At 35.6% G+C, this 20367-nt stretch overlaps 1 protein-coding gene across 11 annotated transcripts in view; it reads left to right on the top strand.

Moving 5' to 3' along the window:
• RALGAPA1 (Ral GTPase activating protein catalytic subunit alpha 1) overlaps window positions 1-20367 on the top strand; it is a 277975-nt gene that overhangs the window by 143581 nt on the left and 114027 nt on the right. For all 11 annotated transcript variants that reach the window (XM_043556003.1, XM_043556001.1, XM_043556002.1 and 8 more), the window contains 4 exons: window positions 88-146; window positions 3706-3814; window positions 5071-5181; window positions 11499-11567. In XM_043556003.1, the coding sequence (XP_043411938.1) occupies window positions 88-146; window positions 3706-3814; window positions 5071-5181; window positions 11499-11567 (348 nt within the window). The remainder of the gene's footprint in view (window positions 1-87; window positions 147-3705; window positions 3815-5070; window positions 5182-11498; window positions 11568-20367) is intronic.

Below are 20367 nucleotides of genomic sequence, written 5' to 3'. Positions count from 1 at the left end.
GCTCATAGTGGCCATTTAATAAATACTTGTTGAATGGATGAATGAATGAAATTTTAGTCATTACCATTATTTTTTCCTTTATTCTAGGAACTTATAATCAAAACTGTATTAAGCTCAGCAAGAGATGAGCCCTCTGGCCCTGCACGGTAGGTCAGATATCCTTAAGACTTGACATAACTATTCTGTTTTTGGAATCTTATTATAGAAGTTGATTGAATTATTCAGCAGTCCAGATTGTTTCAAATACACAAAAGCTGTTTTGAATTATAAATCTAAATTATTTATATTATTAAATACTTACTCTTTTCATGATTTGAATACAAACCTTCCTTCATTAATAAAATCCTAGGGGCACCTGGGTAGCTCGTTCAGTTAACCATTTCACTTTGGTTCAGGTCATGATCTCGCGGTTTATGAGTTCGAGGCCTGCATCGGGCTCTGTGCTGACAGCTCTGAGCCTGAAGTCTGCTTCAGATTCTGTGTCTCCCTCTCTCTGCTTCTCTCTCTCTCTCTCTCAAAAATAAGTAAACATTAAAAAAAAAATCTTAAAAAAATAAAATCCTGGTCACCTTGTTCAGTGTCTTTACCTTCTATATCTAAAATGATTTAATTTTATTCAAGTACATTTTGCTTTCCCTTCAGATTTTATTTGTCACTATCTCTTATGCAATACTTTGTAATGTACTAATAATTACCCAATGAATATTTTTAAGTGGAATTCAAAGGAAATATTTTTAATGTAGAAAAAAATAGGAAAATTTATAAATATTTTATCAGGGTTTTTTTTAAAAATAGAATATAAAAAGACTTTAGAATGTTTTCCCTTCTAAACATCTTGTTAAGAAGTGAAAACTGTCATTTTCTCTGTTTTACTAGACCTTTCCAGAAAGATGGAGATTTAAGTCAGCAGGATACCAATAACACACCATGTTCCTTCTTTTCTCAAAAATATCATTAATTTATATTTTCTATTTCTTGAAGCTAATTCTAATACTATGTAATTAGCCTCAGTAGTAGTCTGTGTTTACTACTATTCTGACCTACATGTCTGGAATGCTTCCTCTTTTCCTAACATCTGCACATTTTTTTGACCCAAGGTTCTAAAAAATATGGATTATGGCTTTGACCATTTGGATTCTAATTGCAATTTAAACCTTTTAACAGCAACTAGAATTAATGTAAAATGAGCAGTTTGCTTAAATGAGACATAGCTCTAGCCTTTAATGCAGTTGGATATTTTTCTTAATAGCCAAGTTTAACTAGAAACAAATCTCTTTGAATAAATTCTTCTTTTACATTAGTTTCATTTTAATACTGGATAACCATTCCAGAAAATGACGTTGTCTTTCCATTATTCCCATATTTTCATTTCTGGTAGCCTTAACCCCAAATGTGATTATTATCAATATTATTTCTTTAACATTTGCTATGCTAATGATTAATAATGATAACCTTTTAAGTTTATAAGGATTTTCCTGTCAAATTGTTCCACTTAATCCTCATCACAATTCTAAGAAATTACTGGAATCATTATTCTTCCAACTTTACTAGCAAAAAACTGATGGCTTAGAAAACTAACATTTATTCTGTGCTAGGCACTGTTCTGAACACCTTATTACCTCATTTAATCTTTGCAACATTTCTAGGACATATGTGCAGTTTTTATCTGATTTTTTTATAGATGGGAGCCCAGAGAATTTGAATAATCTGCCCTATCATCCAGAAATGTCAGACCCATGATTGCAACTCTGGCATTTGTCTTCAGAGCCGTATCAGATATATAAGTAATAAGTGACAGAACCAGATTTGAACTTCGAGCTTCAGATCCTAGATCTTCTGCCTTTTTTTTTTTTCTTTTTTAAACTGTGTTGCGTCTCAAGTGAAAGAACATTGAAGCCTAAAACATAGCTGCCCAGAAGTAGACTTGGGAATCATTAACACATTAGCTTGTCTTGAGAGTATAGGGAAATCCCAAAAGTTGAATGTAAGTATTTTCTAAACTTGCTTTCCTTTCAGGAATGTGAGGTCTTAGAAGACCCCCAAATCTGACCAGGAGCACAGACTTGAGCCATACTGGGACTAGTCTAAATTATTTGAATATCTTGAAGAATGTAGGAAACACACAAACATACACACACCCACACATGCACACACAAATTTGATCTTACCCCTCAATTATAAAAATGTCTGTTAAGCATTTTACTTCTGGTCTGTGTTAATTACCTGCATTCATGGAGTTTATTATTACTCTAGGATTACAGTGCTTCCCACTGCTAAACCTGAAACTTGGTTATTTAGATATAGAATATTTATAGGTGGGCAACAGTAGGGAAGAAATAAAGCAGTAGACTTCGCTTAGAAGACTTTATGGTAGTTTTTTTTTTAATGTTTATTTACTTTTTTGAGATAGTGTGCAGGTGGGGAAGAGGTAGAGAGAGACAGGATCTGAAGCAGACCCTGCGCTAAGAGCAGAGAGCCCAGTGTGAGACTCGAACCCACAAACCTGATCATGACCTGAACTGAGATCTGACACTCAACTGACTGAGCCATCCAGGCATCCTTTGGTACTTTTGATAGTAAATAATTTATTAGCATTAACACTGTGATAAACTGAAAGAAGACACTTAACTTCTGATCATCTGTGTTCAGGAAGAAAACAATTTCTGCATTGAATTGTTCTGAAATTTAGCATTCTACTGAAAAAATGTTAAGAATATCATCATGGGGAGGGGGACACCTGGGTGGCTCACTCAGTTAAGCATCCGACTCTTGATGTCGGCTAAGGTCATGATCTCAGGGTTGTGAGATCGAGCCCTGTGTCAGGCTCCATGTTCTGCACAGATCTTGCTTGGGATTCTCTCTCTCCCTCTCTCTCTGCCCCTACCCCACTTGTGTGTGCGTGCTCTTGCTTGCTCTTTCAAAATAAATGAATAAACTTTAAAAAAAGAGAAAAGAATGTCCGTATCAGGACATGCCAAGTATAGCAGAATACTAGAATGAGTTGACATTTTTAAGGAGTTGAGGGAACCAATATGTGCTTCATCAGAAGCTTATACTTGAAACACTAATGGAATTTTTACTGATTCTTTTACTGATTCTGATCATCTAATAAGTCCCTTCAAGCTGAAACTCAGTTGAAGTAGGGAAATGAAGTTTCACAAGACATTAGGGGATAGAAAAAATTATGCAAATTCTGTTTCTTTTGGAATCTCTTTATAAAACATGAATTTTATTTGTATTGCCAATTTGTTTTAAAGAATTTATAGCTGGCTATGTTAGATTTAAGAGTTATGAAAATAATCTTTGACCCAGCAGCTTCATGTTTTCGCTGAAGTTCATTTGGTGCTGTCAACAAAATCACACTTTCCTTTTTTGAAAGCAGGTTACATATTTGTTTGGGACGCTTTATGGCAATATCAATTTATTAACATAGGTTTGTTAGAAAGATCCTGTGTGTTATCCCCTCCTATGAGATTGTTAGCAAATTATATTTGAAAATTAGGCTTTTAGTTTGGAGCCCTGTGCTTTCCTCCTACTTTCTCTTGCTAAGAAGTGCTAATATACAGAGTAAAAATTGATTCATTTAAACAGTGCATGTTCTTTCTAGGATGGTTTGTTTTGGTATTTTGGTTGGGGTGGTGGTTTCATTTCATTTCAAGTCTCATGCACTTTTATTTATATCATTGTTGGTTGCCTTTTTTGCAGATGTGTAGCACTGTGCAGTTTAGGTATTTGGATTTGTGAAGAACTAGTCCATGAGTCTCATCATCCTCAAATTAAGGAAGCTCTGAATGTAATTTGTGTTTCCTTAAAGGTAAAAAAAAGAACCTATTTAGTGGAATATATTGATATAGAATGCATGACTTTTTCTCCAAGTGTTTATTATATCTTATGTCTTTATAGGATAAGACATTTATTAAATGTTACATTTTATTATTCATTTATTAACACATTATTTCCTTGATCTTGACTTCTTCCTTGAGTGGTCCTACTCTTGAATGTAAGGGTATTGTGGTGATCACCAATTTTATCTCAGCTTTTTATGTCATTTAATTTGTAAGGTCATTTATATTTTCCTAAACATTATTTTTGTAAGTTACTCTTCAGTCCTTATTACTTCCTGAATTCTTGAGCTGTTGCATGATTTGGGTTTATTATTCAAGTTAAATGGTCTCTTTGTAACTAACAAGAGTAAGATTTGTTAAAAAAATAATAGCCTAATTATTTGGAGAGTGTGAATGAGTAAATTTTTTGCTTGAGAAAGTATGCATGATATTATTTTTGTCTTAAAACTTCTAATGCACTTTCTATATAGAATGTAAACATAAAAAGTACAAATATTACTTATATGACAAATATATAATTTGTGTCATAGTATGTGCTATGTTTGAGGTGCTTTGCTGGTCAGATTGAGGGATATCAGAAGGAAAAAAAATTATAAAAACTAGATTCAAAAGTTAATAATATGATGACTGGAGAGATTAAAATAAGAGTAATAAAACAAAAAGCTGAGAGAACCAAATGAATAGTGCATGTAAAATGCTGATTGAGGTCAGAGGAAACATCAACTTTGACTTGGGTGTTAGAGAAGACTTTGGAAATAGGAGACATTTGGTTAGGGCTTGAAGAGTGGGGGACATGTGGTCATAAAAAGCTGAGCTTAACAAGTTTGACTTTATGCCGTTTGGGAGTCATCTGAGAACTTTAAGCATAAAGAATGTGAGCATCAGAGCAGTTCTTTAGAAGATTAATTTGAAAATATTGTGTAGAGTTGATTGGAATGGGGAATAGATTGGAATGGAGAAAAGACTGAAAAGATTACAGGCTGTTGCAGAAATTTAGGTGAGGGAAAATGGAATAAAACTTTAATGGAGACAAACATTAAAAATCAAAAATAAAAATTGTGTTTTTGGAATATATTGTGAATTCTTATTTTGCAACTATATATTTATCTTCTTAATAGTATTTTAATACACAAATTTAGAGTAAAAAAAGAAACAGGTATGAAATTTAAAGTTTCTCTCAGCAACTAATGCATTAATGAATAATTTGTTGTTGTTGTTATTACAGTTTACCAATAAAACAGTAGCCCATGTAGCTTGTAACATGCTTCACATGCTGGTTCATTATGTACCTAGACTTCAGATTTACCAACCTGATTCTCCCTTGAAAATTATTCAAGTAAGTATTTCTCATTTATTTATTATGACCCTGTTAAAAAACCTTTAGATTTGGATACCTTGAAATATAAAATTATTTAATAATTTCTTTAAATTTTGCATGGCTAAATAATGGCAACCCAGGCTGGTTTTTTTGGTTTTTGGTTTTTGGTTTTGGTTTTGGTTTTGGTTTTGGTTTTGGTTTTAGATATCAAAGTTCATGACAGTCCTTTTGTATTTTATGTTAGGAGACTCTGTTCTTGGTTTTAAATGCTACATGCAAATTGATAATTGCCATCATCTTTATTAATGTATATTCTGCTTCATTCCCTCTCTTAGGTGAGAAAACATAGCATCCCTCCAGTTACCAGAATCAGGACATTATTTTGATTCATCCCTTTTCTTTCCTCTTCAGCTAATCATAGATGAAATTTGTTTTTAAAAATTATTTTTTAATTTTAATTTTGTGTCTCCAACGCTTCCTGCAACACCTGACCTCCTATACTTTATACAATACCTGACCTGTTTCATTATTTCTTTCTTGAGATGCTGTTGTAGCCTTCTGACTAATCCCCTGGCTTCTGAGGTCTTCCCCGCCAAGTCGTCATTTCACATTCACATGACTCTGACACCTACCTGAAAAAAACAAAACTCAGCAATATCTCTGAGTGGTTTTCCTTTGCCTATAAAATAAGACCCATGTTCTTTATCTGGGAATTTGAAGCCTTCAGATGAGGCCTCAACCCATCTTTTTAAAATTATGTAGAGATTCCTTTGAGGTATCCTGTTGCCCACATACCTGAGTCGACTTACTATCTCCTGAACATACCTTGACTCTTCCTACCTGAAATGTTCTACTTCTTTTATCCTCCCTTCATCTTTCAGTGATTGGTTTAATACCATCTCCTCAAAAAATAAGAATCTTTATCTCTTCTCTCCAACCAGAGTTTATCTATCTTATCTTCATATTCTAATAAAATTTTTAGGAAATATAACAATTAATATTTATTAAGCACCTATTATGTACCAGTCGCTATACCAGCCACTTTTTCATAAATTACCTCATTTAATTCTTAAGTCTTTTGAGGTAGACTGTTATTTGCCTCCCACCACCTTTATTTAACATGAAAGAACTGAGGATTTAGTGACTATATGAAGTCACAAGCTAGCAGGGTAGAAATAGTTCATACCCAAGTGTGTAGGATTTTAAGTCCAGGCTTTTCTGGCTCAACCATTTTGCCAACCTCTATTTCAGCACAAAATATATTTGTGTACAAATTCAAAAATGCCCTCTAAGACAGGGCATTTTTCTTCTTTATTATTTTTTATGCCTAGGGTGACTTTCATGTAGAATATGTTCAGTGGGTATCTGTTGAGTTGAAAATATGTAGTATTATGGTTAGGAAGTTAGGTTTGAGGATTAGACATTCCTGGTTTAACTAACCCCTGATTCAACCATTTACTAACTTTGTAACTACGAACAAGTTACTTGGCTCTCTGAACTCACGTTTTCTTTATCTTTACATTTTTCTTTATATTTTTACATTTTCTTTACATTTGTGATAAAAATATCTAGCTCACAGAGTTGCTCTGAAGACTAAATGAGAAAACATATCAAACAGCTTAGAACTTTTTGCCTTAAAATTATGAAGCATTAATTTTAATCAATGTTGGCTGCAGCTATTATAATTATGCAGGACATGATTACTGGGTGTAAATGTGAGTGCAATGTATGTTAGTATTAAAACGTTTGAAGATTTTAACCTTTAAGGTTGATTATTCTGTTTGAAAATTAAGGTCATTTAAAAAATTTTTTTTAAACTTTTATTTATTTTTGAGAGAAAGAGAGTGTGAGCAGAGGAGGGTCAGAGAGAAAGGGAGACATAATCAGAAGCAGGCTCCAGGCTCTGAGCTGTCAGCACAGAGCCCAGTACGGGGCTCGAATGAGCCGTGAGATCATGACCTGAGCCGAAGTCCGAGGCTTAACTGACTGAGCCACCCAGGCGCCCCTGAAAATTAAGATCATTCTTTAAGCAGATTTTTCTTTTTTTCATTTGAAAGTCTGCAAATCCTTTCCCTTATTTTCTTTATCAGTTTATATATTATTAATACTCACCTAAGTACTTCTTAAGTATGCAGAATTTTTTCACATTGCTTCATTAAACATTATAGGGGTCAATGGCTACAGATAAACATGAAGAGTTATTATATTCCACTTCTAGTTGAATGGAGAAGTGAAATCCCAAAATAGTGGAGCATTTCACTAATGTTTACCTGTTTGCATAGTTACGAATAGAAGCCCAGCCAGTTCCAGTACCAATATTAAGCGGATGTATCTAATATTCTATATTCTATTAGCAAATAAAAGCCTTTTACTGTGTAAAGTACATTTACATTTCTACTTGATGCATTGAAGCAATAACTTACCGAAAATATAATAGCATACAATAAACTTACCCCTATACACTTTTAACATGCACATAAAAAAGTTTAATGAGATCAAAAAATTTCCAGGGTAAATAACACTGTATGTGAATATTTTGCCTTCTTTTAATAATTTTTTATTATTTCATATTTTTTATCAAATTTATTCATTACACAGCTTAGTGTACATGTTAATTTAAAAAGCCAGATTATAAATTTTTTTAAAGCATATATTTATCTACACACACACACATGTACACAGAAATGTCTGGAAAGACAAGAGAGTAGATTTCTTTTTCTTTAAGTAATGTCTACACCCAACATGGGGCGTGAACTCAACCTCAAGATCAAGAGTCACATGCTCTACTGACTGATCAGCCAGGCACCCTTAGATTATTTTTTTTCCCTCCAACTTTATTGAGGAATAATCGACAAATATAATTGTATATATTTAAAGTATATAGTGAGGGGCGCCTGGGTGGCTCAGTTGGTTAAGTATCCAACTTCGGCCCAGGTCACGATCTCCCAGTTTGTGGGTTTGAGCCCCGCATTGGGCTCTGTGCTGACAGCTCAGAGCCGGGAGCCTGCTTCAGATTCTGTTTCCCTCTCTGTCTGCCCCTCCCCTGCTCATGGTCTGTCACTCTCTCTCTCAAAAATAAACATTAAAAAAAAAATAAAAGCATACAGTGTGATGATTTGATAATTATGGAATGATTACTAAGGTAAAGATAATTAACACATCTATTATCTCACATAGTTAACTGTTTTTTGTTTTGTTTTTTATGGTGAGAATGCTTAAAGTCTACTCTTAGCAACTCCTAGATATTCAGTGTATGATTAACTATAGTCACCATGCTGTACATTAATTAGATCCTCAGAACTTACCCTTTTTATAGTAAAACTGAAAATTTATGCCCTTTGACCTATATTTCCCCATTTCCCTCTTCTCTTCCCAGCCTCTGGCCACCACTATTCTATTCTCTATTTTTATGAAATCAGCTGTTTTTGTTTACTTGGTTGGTTGGTTAGTTGGTTGGGTTTTTTGTTTTTGTTTTTTTTAAAGATTCCACATATAAGTGATACCATACAGTATTTGTCTTTGGCTTATGTCACTTATGGTAATGCCTTCCAGTTTCATCTATGTTGTCACAAATGGCAAGATTTCCTTTTTTATGACTGAACATTAATATTCCATTGTGTGTATATATACATAGATTTTTTTGTATTCATTTATTCATTGTAGGACACTTACTTAGATTGTTTCTGTATCTTTGCTATTGTGAATAATACTGCAGTGAACATGAGTGTTGAGGGATCTCTTTGAGATACCCATTTCATTTCTTTAGATATACAGTCAGGAGAAGGATTACTGGATCATATGGTAGTTCTATTTTTAATATTCTGAGGAACTTCCATACTGTTTTCTATAAAGACTGTACCAGTTCAGATTCCTGCCAACAATGTATATCGGTTTTCTTATCTCCACATCCTTGCCAACATCTGTTATTTCCTCTCTTTTTGAAAATAGCTATTACAACAGATGTAAGGTGATATCTCATTGTGGTTTTGATTTGCATTTTCCTTGTGATTAGTGATATTGAGCACCTTTTTATATACCTATTAACCATTTGAATGTCTTCTTTGGAAAAATTTTATTCAGGTCCTTTGCCCATTTTTAAATTGGATTATTTCCTTTTTTGTTATTGAGTTGTATGAGCTCTTCATATATTTTATATATTAGTCCCTTATCCAGAAACATGGTTTTCAAATATTTTCCCCGTTTCATCAGTTGCCCTTTCAATTTATTGTTTACTTTGCTGTGCAGAAACTCTTTAGTTTGATGTGGTCCTACTTGCTTATTTCAGCTTTTGGTGTCTGTGCTTTTGTCTTATCCAAGAAACCACTGCCAAAACCAATGTCAAGAATATTTTCCCAATGTTTTCTTCTAGGAGCTTTATGGTTTCTTCTAGGAGTTTAAATTTAAGTCTTTGATCCATTTAAAGTTAATTTTTGTGAGTGGTGTAATATAGGGGTCCAGTTTCATCTTTTTGTATGTGGATATCCAGTTTTCTTAGCACCATTTATTGAAGATACTGTCCTTTCACCTTTGTATACTCTTGGGGCCCTTGTCAAAGATTAGTTGACTGTAAGTGTGTGGCTAGTGCCTATGTCCTAGGCTCTCTATTCTGATCCACTGATCGATGTGCCTGTTTTTATGTCAGTACCTTACTGTCAGTACTGTTCTGATTACTATAGCTTTATAATATAGCTCAAAATCAGGAAGTATGATGCCTCTAGTTTTGTTGTTCCTCAAGAACACTTAGGTTCTTTGGGGTTTTCTATGGTTCCATATAAAATTTAGAATAGTTTTTTCTTTTTATTTTTTTTTAAATTTTTTTTTTAACGTTTATTTATTTTTGAGAGAGAGAGAGAGCATGAACGGGGGAGGGTCAGAGAGAGAGAGGGAGACACAGAATCCGAAACAGGCTCCAGGCTCCGAGCTGTCAGCACAGAGCCCGACACAGGGCTCAAACTCACAGACTGCAAGATCATGACCTGAGCCGAAGTCAGATGCTCAACCGACTGAGCCACCCAGGCGCTCCAGTTTTTTTCTTTTTCTAAGAAAAATGCCATTGGAATTTAATAGAGATTAAATTGATTGATCTAAGATTACATTGAATCTTAGATCACTTTGAATAGTATGAACAGTTGATCCAGTTCTTCCAATCTATAACATGGGGTATCTTTCCATTTATTTGTATCTTCTTCAGCTTTGTTGATCTGTGTTTTATAGTTTTCACTGTACAGATCTTTTACCTCCATGGTTATGTTATATTTAGTCCTACGTATTTTATTTTGATGCTACTGTAGATTGGATATCTTTCTTAATTTCTTTTTCTGATAGTTCATTGTTAGTATATAGAAATGCAACTGATTTTTATATATTAATTTTGTATCCTGAAACTTTACTGAATTCATTTATTAGTTCTGACACTTTTTTGGTGGAATGTGTAGGGTTTCCTGAATATAAGATGATGTCATTTGCAAACAAATAATTTTACTTCTTCTTTTGAGATTTGGGTACCTTTTAATTCTTTTTCTTCCCTAATTGCTATGGTAGGACTTCAGGTATTATGCCGAATAAAAAGCACAGTTGTGGGCATCCTTGTCTTATTCCTGACCTTAGAGGAAAACTTTTAACTTTTCACCATTGAGTATGACTTTAGCTATGAGCTTGTTATATAAGGTCTTCATCATGTTGAAGTACATTCCTTCTATAATTAATTTCATAAGCAGAATAGATTTCTTGAGTGATATGATTGCAGATGTTTTTAATAAATATTTTTGCTTATCTATATCCTCTCATTTTCTGTTAACATATATGTGTGTTTATATTGATTCATGAATTGAATTTGTAAGAAATCCATTTATAGTTGACAGTTTATATAATTCTGGTTCTATATACATGGTGATTTTAAATTTTTTTTTTTCAACGTTTATTTATTTTTGGGACAGAGAGAGACAGAGCATGAATGGGGGAGGGGCAGAGAGAGAGGGAGACACAGAATCGGAAGCAGGTTCCAGGCTCTGAGCCATCAGCCCAGAGCCTGACGCGGGGCTCGAACTCACGGACCGTGAGATCGTGACCTGGCTGAAGTCGGACGCTTAACCGACTGCGCCACCCAGGCGCCCCTACATGGTGATTTTAAATGATTGATAGTTAAGTATACTTGAAAAGCTTACCTATTTAAAAATTACTTTGAAATAACATTGTTAATGTATTTAGGATTTAAAAATGTATTTAAGGTAAACTTTTATCAACAGATTTTATATCGCTTTGTTAGCATTAACACTTAAGTTTTAAGATGCATCATTTAACATATTTTTGAACTCTTTTTTTTTCTTTGCTGACAGATCCTAATAGCCACTATTACCCATCTTTTGCCAAGTACAGAAGCTTCATCTTATGAAATGGATAAGAGGGTAATTTAAGTTTTGCTTGATACTTAATATGTATTTATCTAGTGAAGTCTTTATATTTTAAAATTGCAAAGGTACATATATTTACATGGTAAACATTAATTCATTTTGTGTTTAAAAATCACTATAATGTGAAATATATCTTTACATTATTTAAGTGTAAATTATATTTTAGTTCAGATTTCGAGTTAATCATGATTATTTGATAAAGTCTTCGAATATCAGGGTTTTGAGGAATGTTGGAGAACATTCTGTTCATTTATAACTATTTCATTTTATCCTGCCAAGTTACGGCCTTTTTTATGCCTGAAAATTAGTAATTCTGAGGAATTCTTCAAATCTGAAGGCAGCCATACATCTTTATATAGCTGTTATTAGTAGAAAATAACAAAATTTCCATTAAGGAGAATACGTATAATAGAGATATGACACACAGAAAAAGGCATACCCTCTGGCCACAGAAAGTTCTACAAGATTGAATTTACTCAGTAAATTCATTGTGAGACTATTATAATTATTTCAGGTATTGTATTTATCAAGCTAAAGTTTTTGTTTGGTTTCTTTTCATAGTTTCTATATCTTTCCTGAAATCTGCATTTCTTCATCAATTATATTTATCTTGTCTTCTAGATTTTTAACATTTTTTTTTACTGTTTTATAATGTGAAGAGGGGAGAGGGAAGAGGGAGAAGGAGAGAGAATCTTAAGCAGGCTCCACAACTCACTGTGGAACCTGGCCTGGGGCTCAATTCCATGACCCTGGGATCATGTTTATCATAATTATTTTAAAGTCCTTATCTGCTAAATTCATTATCTGGGTTATTGCTGAGTCTGTCTATTGAAATATTTTCCTCTTGACTGTGGATTCCATTTTCCTGTTTGTTCATATGTCTGTTAGTTTTTTATTATGTATTAGGCATAGTACATAATATATCATAGAGGCTTTAGATCTGTGCTGCCCAGTATAGTAGCTACTAACCACATGTGACTTTAAATTTAAATAAAATTAAGAGTTTATGTTAAAACGGGGTAGCTGGGTGGCTCAGCTGGTTAAGCATCTGACTCTTGATTTCAGCTCAGGTCATGATCTCACAGTTGGTACATTGAACCCCTCAGAGGGTTCTTTGCTGGGCATGGAGCCTGTTTGAGATTCTCTCCTTCTCCTTCTGACCCTTTCACACTTGCACGCATGCATGTGAACACTCTCTGTCAAAAAATAAAATTAAATAAATAATAAAATTTAAAACATTTATGTTAAAAATTTGTTCCTTATTTGTGCTAGCCACATTTCAGGTGCTCAATAGCCACGTAGCCAAATACACACCATTTCCATCATTGCACAAAGTTCTATTAATCAAGGCTACTCTAGATTCTACTTACTTCCTCTGAAAATTATTCTTTTCCTTTCCATTTTCACATCCCAGTCTTGCAATTCTATTCTCCAGATCTCAGTGTCATCATCCTTTAATCATATGGTATTGAAATTTCAAGTATGTTTTATTTCTTAGGCTCTGCCCATTAATTTACGGAAATCTGAAGGTATAATTATGTTTCAGACCTATTCTCAGTTATTTTCTTGTGTGCCTTGCATAACTTTTTAACTTTTGGTATCTTCATGTTATTCCTCTTGTCTTCTATATCTCTAATTGTATGAGTTTACCTCAGAAATTTTTATTCTTCGTCTTCATATTCAGTTTAAAATCCATTTGATCAGATTATCTAGACCTTGATAAATACATTTTTCCTCATCTTTAAAAGATACATATTCTCTATTTTAGCCAGGAGTTCTTCATTTTAGTATCTTGGACTGTGGTTTAGAATTTCAAATCTAATTTGTGAAAAGTATCTGGATAACTAATTAGCCATTTCCTTCTAGATCGTCTTTGTCTTCCAAAGCCTAGCTATTAATATGAAAAATCTCCACTATTCAGTTTTTGTTTCTTGCTCACTTAATTCATTAAATATTTATTGATCACTAAGTATGTGTATGATATTCTGCTTGGAACTAATTAAGTAGATATAAATAAGGTAGCCTCTGCTCTCATGGATTTTAAAGATTAGAGCGGCAAGTGAGCGGCAATCCAATTAGAGCAGCAATCCAATATAAGAAATGCTTACTATAAAAAGCAGAAAAATGTGTATGACACAGGGTAGGATAGAGGAGGAAGTGATTATCCAAGCAGAGGGCTTGTTAAGGGAGAACTTCCTTTTTTAAATTTTAAGAAAATTTTTCTAACATTTACTTAGTTTTGAGGGACTGAGAGAGACAGAGCATGAGCAGGGGAGGGGCAGAGAGAGGAGACACTGAATCTGAAGCAGGCTCCAGGTTCTGAGCTGTCATCACAAAGCCCGATGCAGGGCTCAAACCCATGAACCATGAGATCATGACCTGAGCCGAAGTCAATTGCTTAACTGACTGAGCCACCCAGGCACCCCAGGGGAAAACTTCTAAAAGATGATAGGGTTTTCTACATAAATGGAGACAAGGATTGGAATCAAAGTGTTATTCCAGTTGTAGGGAATAGCATGTATAAAATCATGTAGGTATAAAATGTATGGTATGTTATGGGAGAACAATAGGCAATTAGATATTATAGGATGTGAAGTGTATGCTTCAGAGAAGGGAAATTAGGCATCACAGATAGAAAAGGGTCAGGATATGGAGAGCCTTGGATGCCACACTAAGAACTTTGGACCTTTGTGAAAGTCCTTTTTTTGAAAATGACCTTTTGGGGATGCCTGGGTGGCTTAGTCAGTTAAGCGTCCAACTCTTGATTTTGGCTCAGGTCATGATCTCACAGTTGTGATTGAGCCCTCACATCAGGCTCCATGAGGAGCATGGAGCCTGCTTGGGATTCTCTCTCTCCCTTGCTCTCTGCCCCTCCCTCCCTCACACTCCCCCCCTCTCTCAAAATAAATAAATAAATTTTTTTAAGTGAGTTTTTTGGGGGCATCTGGGTAGCTCGGTCAGTTAAATGTCCGACTTCAACTCAGGTCATGATCTTGCAGTTCATGAATTCGAGCCCCATGTCAGACTCTGTGCTAACAGCTTGGAGCCTGGACCCTGCTTTGGATTCTGTGTCTCCCTCTCTGCCCTGCTCGTGCTCTGTGCACACGAGTGCTCCTCTCTCTCTCCCTCCCTCTTTCCCTCCCTCTCTCTCTCTCTCTCTCTCAAAAATAAATAAACATCAAAAACTTGTTTTATTTATTTTTTTAATTTTTTTTAATGTTCATTTCTGAGAGAGAGATGGACAGAGCCTGAGTATGGGAGGGGCAGAGAGAGAGACACAGAATCCGAAACAGGTTCCAGGCTCTGAGTTATCAGCACAGAGCCCAACAGGGGGCTTGAATTCACAGACTACAAGATCATGACCTGAGCCATAGTCAGACACCCAACTGACTAAGCCACCCAGGCACCCCCAGAAAAAAAAATTTTTTAAGTGACATTTTGGAAGGCTCTTTAATGTACTATGAAATACTAGATTTGTGAAAGATCACTTCAAAGTGTGAATGTTGACTTAAAAAAAATAATATGGTAATTATTATAATCATCAATGTAAGAATTGATGTCTTGATAAGGCTAAGAAAATAAAGAGTAAAAATTCTCAGAGTGGAATATACAAAGTCCACAGTAATCAAGAAAAAAAGAGCAGATTTTTTGAAGATGAATTTCCGTTTTTATTGTATTGTGTGTAAGGAATAATGCCCAGTAAAATGCAGCAAAGCAACTGTTTGCCTAAAGTGGTAAATTTGAAGCTGAACACAAAATTATTGGCATCATCAACACATGAGTAGTATTAAACTATGGGAATGTATGGGATCCCTTAAAGAGAAGTTACAGAGTCAGAAAAGTTAGCAAAGTATAACACCTTGAAGAATAACAAAGAGCAAACAGAGAGGGGAGGGGGTCACCAAAATAGAGACACAGAAGGCTCCTGAATTTTCTTCCTCCTGTGGATGCACCAAAGATACTGCTACATATGGAGCATTTCTCTGGAGAAATCTAGAAACTAGTTGAATGATCCTGCACATCAGGCAACTGAAAAAATACCCACATCAAAATACGTAACGGATGCTGAGAATGTACTCTTGTAATAAACTCCACCCTTGGCATAGTTCCATATAATCAGAAGAGAACCCCCCAACTCCCAGCTTCTCTTTGAGGAGAGAAGTGTTCAGACTACACGCATCTAGCCCGCCAGCTTTTAAGTCTGCCTCCCCATAGATGGGCTCCCAGGTCACCTGGCTCTGAAAATCAACAGGGCTTGTCACTGCCTGATGTGTCGGATCATTCAGCTAATTTCTGTCTGGACCCTCAGGCAGCAGCTGGTAAAGAATGCAGTCAGATCTTTTCTAGGGATAGAATAGTGGAGGGTCCTTGTTGCCTGTTCCCTCTGTGCTGAACCCTAGGGGAATAGCCATAGCAGGTGCTCATGCTCCTGTTAACAAGTGCTCCTTTGTTTCCCTAGAAAAGATTTAACTACATACTTTCCCAGCTGCTGCCTGAGAGTCCAGCTTCTAACCAGTCTTCATCTAGGTGCTGACTGCAGTCCTCCTGGAAGCCCCTAAGAACCAGTGAGCACTCCCCCTGTATTCTCTCCCTCTGGCTGACTTCAACAAGAAAACCAGGTCTCCAGCTTCTCCCTGAAAGGAGCTTGTCAACACTAAGTGAGAAGCTCCCGAATCACCTATTTCTGGGAGCTGACAGAACTTGGCACTCATGAATTCTCTAGAAACATACAAAACAGAGGTGGTTCTCTTTGCACCAGCATTCCCAGAGACTCTTTCCTCTGGCTCAGCATAGAATGAGTAAGCAAAACTACCCAGCTCTCAATTTCTCTCATAGAGGCTAGACTGTATAACTAATGTCCCAACTTGCCCAGCTGCTTCTTGAAAGTCAGGCTTCCAATTAGCCTGCATCAGGGAGCTGAAGGGATAGGCAATTAGCAGTCCTTCAGCATCCTGAATAGGTATATTGGCATTTCCTACCCTTTTGGGACACAGCTTGGACAGTCACAAAGGTTTGAGGGGCAGCTAAGAGCTTGAGCCAGTTTACTATTTACCTTTCCCAATTAAAAAGTATCTTGTGGGAAGACACTTGGAGACTGTATAAATATCCTATCACTCATTAAAACATTACTAAAGGGGCGCCTGGGTGGCGCAGTCGGTTAAGCGTCTGACTTCAGCCAGGTCACGGTCTCGCGGTCCGTGAGTTCGAGCTCCGCGTCAGGCTCTGGGCTGATGGCTCAGAGCCTGGAGCCTGCTTCCAATTCTGTGTCTCCCTCTCTCTGTGCCCTTCCCCCGTTCATGCTTTGTCTCTCTCTGTCCCAAAAATAAATAAACGTTGAAAAAAGAAAATTAAAAAAAAAAAAACATTACTAAGTAGTTTTGCCAGCAATTGAAACGCTTATCAGAATTGAATGTTATGATAGCTCCAAATGGTGATTTCCTAATTCTGTCATTACTTTTATCTTCATTAGTTTTCTGTGATAAGGAAGATATTTCTCTTATTCCCTATCCATCTTGCTAGTGTGAGATCATGATTCTTATTTTATGCAATGGACTGTAATCCTTAATTTTTTTACTATCATTTTTTATTTTGAAGCTCAAAAGATCCCCGACTTAACCAGTGGGAGTGGCCTTCAAAGTGGCTTCTTTGTCCTTTTGACATATCCTCCTTATTATCCTTTCAGTATATCCTTAATTTCTGTCACCACAGAATTTTTTAGACCCGCCTATATTTCCCCTCCCTAGTGCTGGAATTAGCCATTTCTCCAAGGAACTCTGGTTCCATTGAATAGAAATAGTATTTTGAAATAGATTTAGGAGCTAGGTGTCTACATTGTCATTGGGTTGTCTTTTTTTCCCTAGGCCCACTGACCAGATAGAGCTAGAAAATAGATGATATGTACGCACACACACACACAAATATATAATATGTATTTTATGTAAAAATGTAATATATGCATATATATGTTTCTTTGTGTGTATTAAAACACCATGAGTTTACCTTGACACCTCTGATTCTAACCCAACACCACAAGGTTCAATCTGTCCTCCCCCTTTACATGTTTGTAACTACCAGCCCCAACAGTGAGAACCTAGTTCCCATTGTCCACATTTATCCACAGCAAAGTACTTCTTGTGCAGTTATAGAAAAATAAAAACAGTTTCAGAATATATTTATGCCTGTATGTAGTTACCAAGAGAGTATATAGTTCAAAAGCTGTGTTTAAAAGTTATTTGGATTCCTTCTTCTCTTCTTAGCCTCACCTCCGTATGGTTATATAATTCATTTGAAATACAATTTGGGTCATTTTTTCAGTTTTTATTCCATTTTAGTGTTTTTTTTCCCCATCCCTGTTGTTTTTATTTATTTATTTTTTATTTATGGTATGCCTATTCTTTGTTTATTTTTACACAAATGAGCAGATACATTTATGTTTTCTCCTTGTTTGTTAAAAGATATCATGTTCTAGGGGCGCCTGGGTGGCGCAGTCGGTTAAGCGTCCGACTTCAGCCAGGTCACGATCTCACAGTCTGGGAGTTCGAGCCCCGCGTCAGGCTCTGGGCTGATGGCTCAGAGCCTGGAGCCTGTTTCCGATTCTGTGTCTCCCTCTCTCTCTGCCCCTCCCCCGTTCATGCTCTGTCTCTCTCTGTCTCAAAAATAAATAAACGTTAAAAAAAAAATAAAAAAAAAAAGATATCATATTCTAGGTATTCCTTGGTACTTTAGATTTTTTACTTGCAGGATATCCTGGGAATTCACAATACATCAATTCATGAATATCTTCCATGGTCTTTTCTGTGGCTATGTAGTGTTTGTGCTCCGTTATGTGAGTGTACCATAGTTTATTCAACTCACTCTCCTATACGTGGATGTATAGGTTATTTTCAGAATTTTGCAATTGCAAACAGTGCTGCAGTGACTCACTCTGTGCCTGTATATTTTTACATTATTGGAATGTGTCTTCAGGGCATATTCCTAGAAGTGGAATTGCTGGGTCAGAAGGTAAACAGATTGGTAATTATGTTAAATATTGGCATTCCCACAAGCCAACTGTTAGTGTCTGTTTGCCTAGAGTCTCATCCACACATTGTGTCTTATTTTGAACATTTTGCCAGTTCGATGGGGGAGCAATGGCATCTCAGTGTAGTTTCCACTTAAATGAAGTTGAATATCCTCTCATATTTACTAATAGCCTTATTTTTTATTTTTGTGACTTGTTTATTCATATTTTCATACATTTTCTGTCAGGTTTTGGTGTTTTCCACTCAAATTTTTATGTACTAGGGATATTAGCTCTTAACTGGTATATGTCACAAATATTTTCTCTTTTTTCCCTCATTTGCCTTTTGATTTTGTTTACGATGGGTTTTTGTTATTGTTTCTTGTGTGGGGGGGATCACGGAAAAAATTGGTTTTTATGTGGTTGATTTATCTTTTATTGTGTCTGAATTTTCACTGTACCCTGGATAAAGAGGAATTCACCCATGTTTTCTTCTAGTACTTGTATGGTTTCATTCCTTACAATGTTTATCCCTCATCCATTTGAAGTTTATTCTGTATGTTTTGAGATAGGGAGTTAATTTTTGTTGTTTTTCCAAATGGATAATCAGATTTAAAAGTTCAGCTTTGCCTTTTAAAGTGAATAATCAGTGTCTAAAATTACTGGGATCTATTTCTTCAAATTCCGTACTAGCCGTTTTTAGACTCTTGGTGACAAGCTCTCTTTGATACTATTAAGTAGTTTTGAGAATCTCAAGTAACTTTTTTTTTTTTTAAAGTCAGCTTTTTATTGTCAGCATCAAGATAAACAATGACAGTGATAAAATATTCCTCCCCATTGGGCAGATGCTCTTACTGCCCTTTGAAAACACTACTGCCCATACGAGCTTAAAATATGACATATCCAGTGCGCTTGAGATGTTTATTGTGGAAGGATCCATTCCCACATTTTTAAAATTTTTTTTTAAATTTACATCCAAATTAGTTAGCATATAGTGCAACAATGATTTCAGGAGTAGATTCATTAATGCCCCTTACCCATTTAGCCTATCCCCCCTCCCACAACCCCTCCACTAACCCTCTGTTTGTTCTCGAAGAGTCTCTTATGTTTTGTCCCCTCCCTGTTTTTATGTTATTTTTGTTTCCCTTCCCTTATGTTCATCTGTTTTATGTCTTAAAGTCCTCATATGAGTGAAGTCATATATTTGTCTTTCTCTGACTAATTTCGCTTAGCATAATACCCTCCAGTTCCATCCACGTAGTTGCAAATGGTAAGATTTCATTCTTCTTGATTGCCAAGTAATACCCCATTGTATATATATATACCACATCTTCTTCATTCATCCATCTTTGGACATTTGGGCTCTTTCCATACTTGGGCTATTGTTGATAGTGCTGCTATAAACATGGGGGTGCATGTGTCCCTTCGAAATAGCATACCTGTATCCCTTGGATAAATACCTAGTAGTGCAATTGCTGGTTCATAGGGTAGTTCTATTTTTAATTTTTTGAGGAACCTCCATACTGTTTTCCAGGGTGGCTGCACCAGCTTGCATTCCCACAAACAATGCAAAAGAGAAGAGGATCGCAAATAACTTTTATTCAAATGGATTATACAGGCATACCTTAGAAACATTTGGGTTTGGTTTCAAACTACCACAATAAAGTGAATATCTCAGTAAAGCAAGTAAAATGAATTTTTTGATTTCTCCGTGCATATAAAAGTTATGCTTAAACTACACCATAGTCTGGGGTTCCTGGGTGGCTCAGCTGACTGAGCATCTGACTCTGAATT

This window comes from Prionailurus bengalensis, chromosome B3 (genome assembly GCF_016509475.1).
Source record: "Prionailurus bengalensis isolate Pbe53 chromosome B3, Fcat_Pben_1.1_paternal_pri, whole genome shotgun sequence".
NCBI lineage: Eukaryota > Metazoa > Chordata > Mammalia > Carnivora > Felidae > Prionailurus > Prionailurus bengalensis.
The sequence above is the reverse complement of the archived record's forward strand: the minus strand, read 5'-3'. Positions and strand labels throughout refer to the sequence as shown.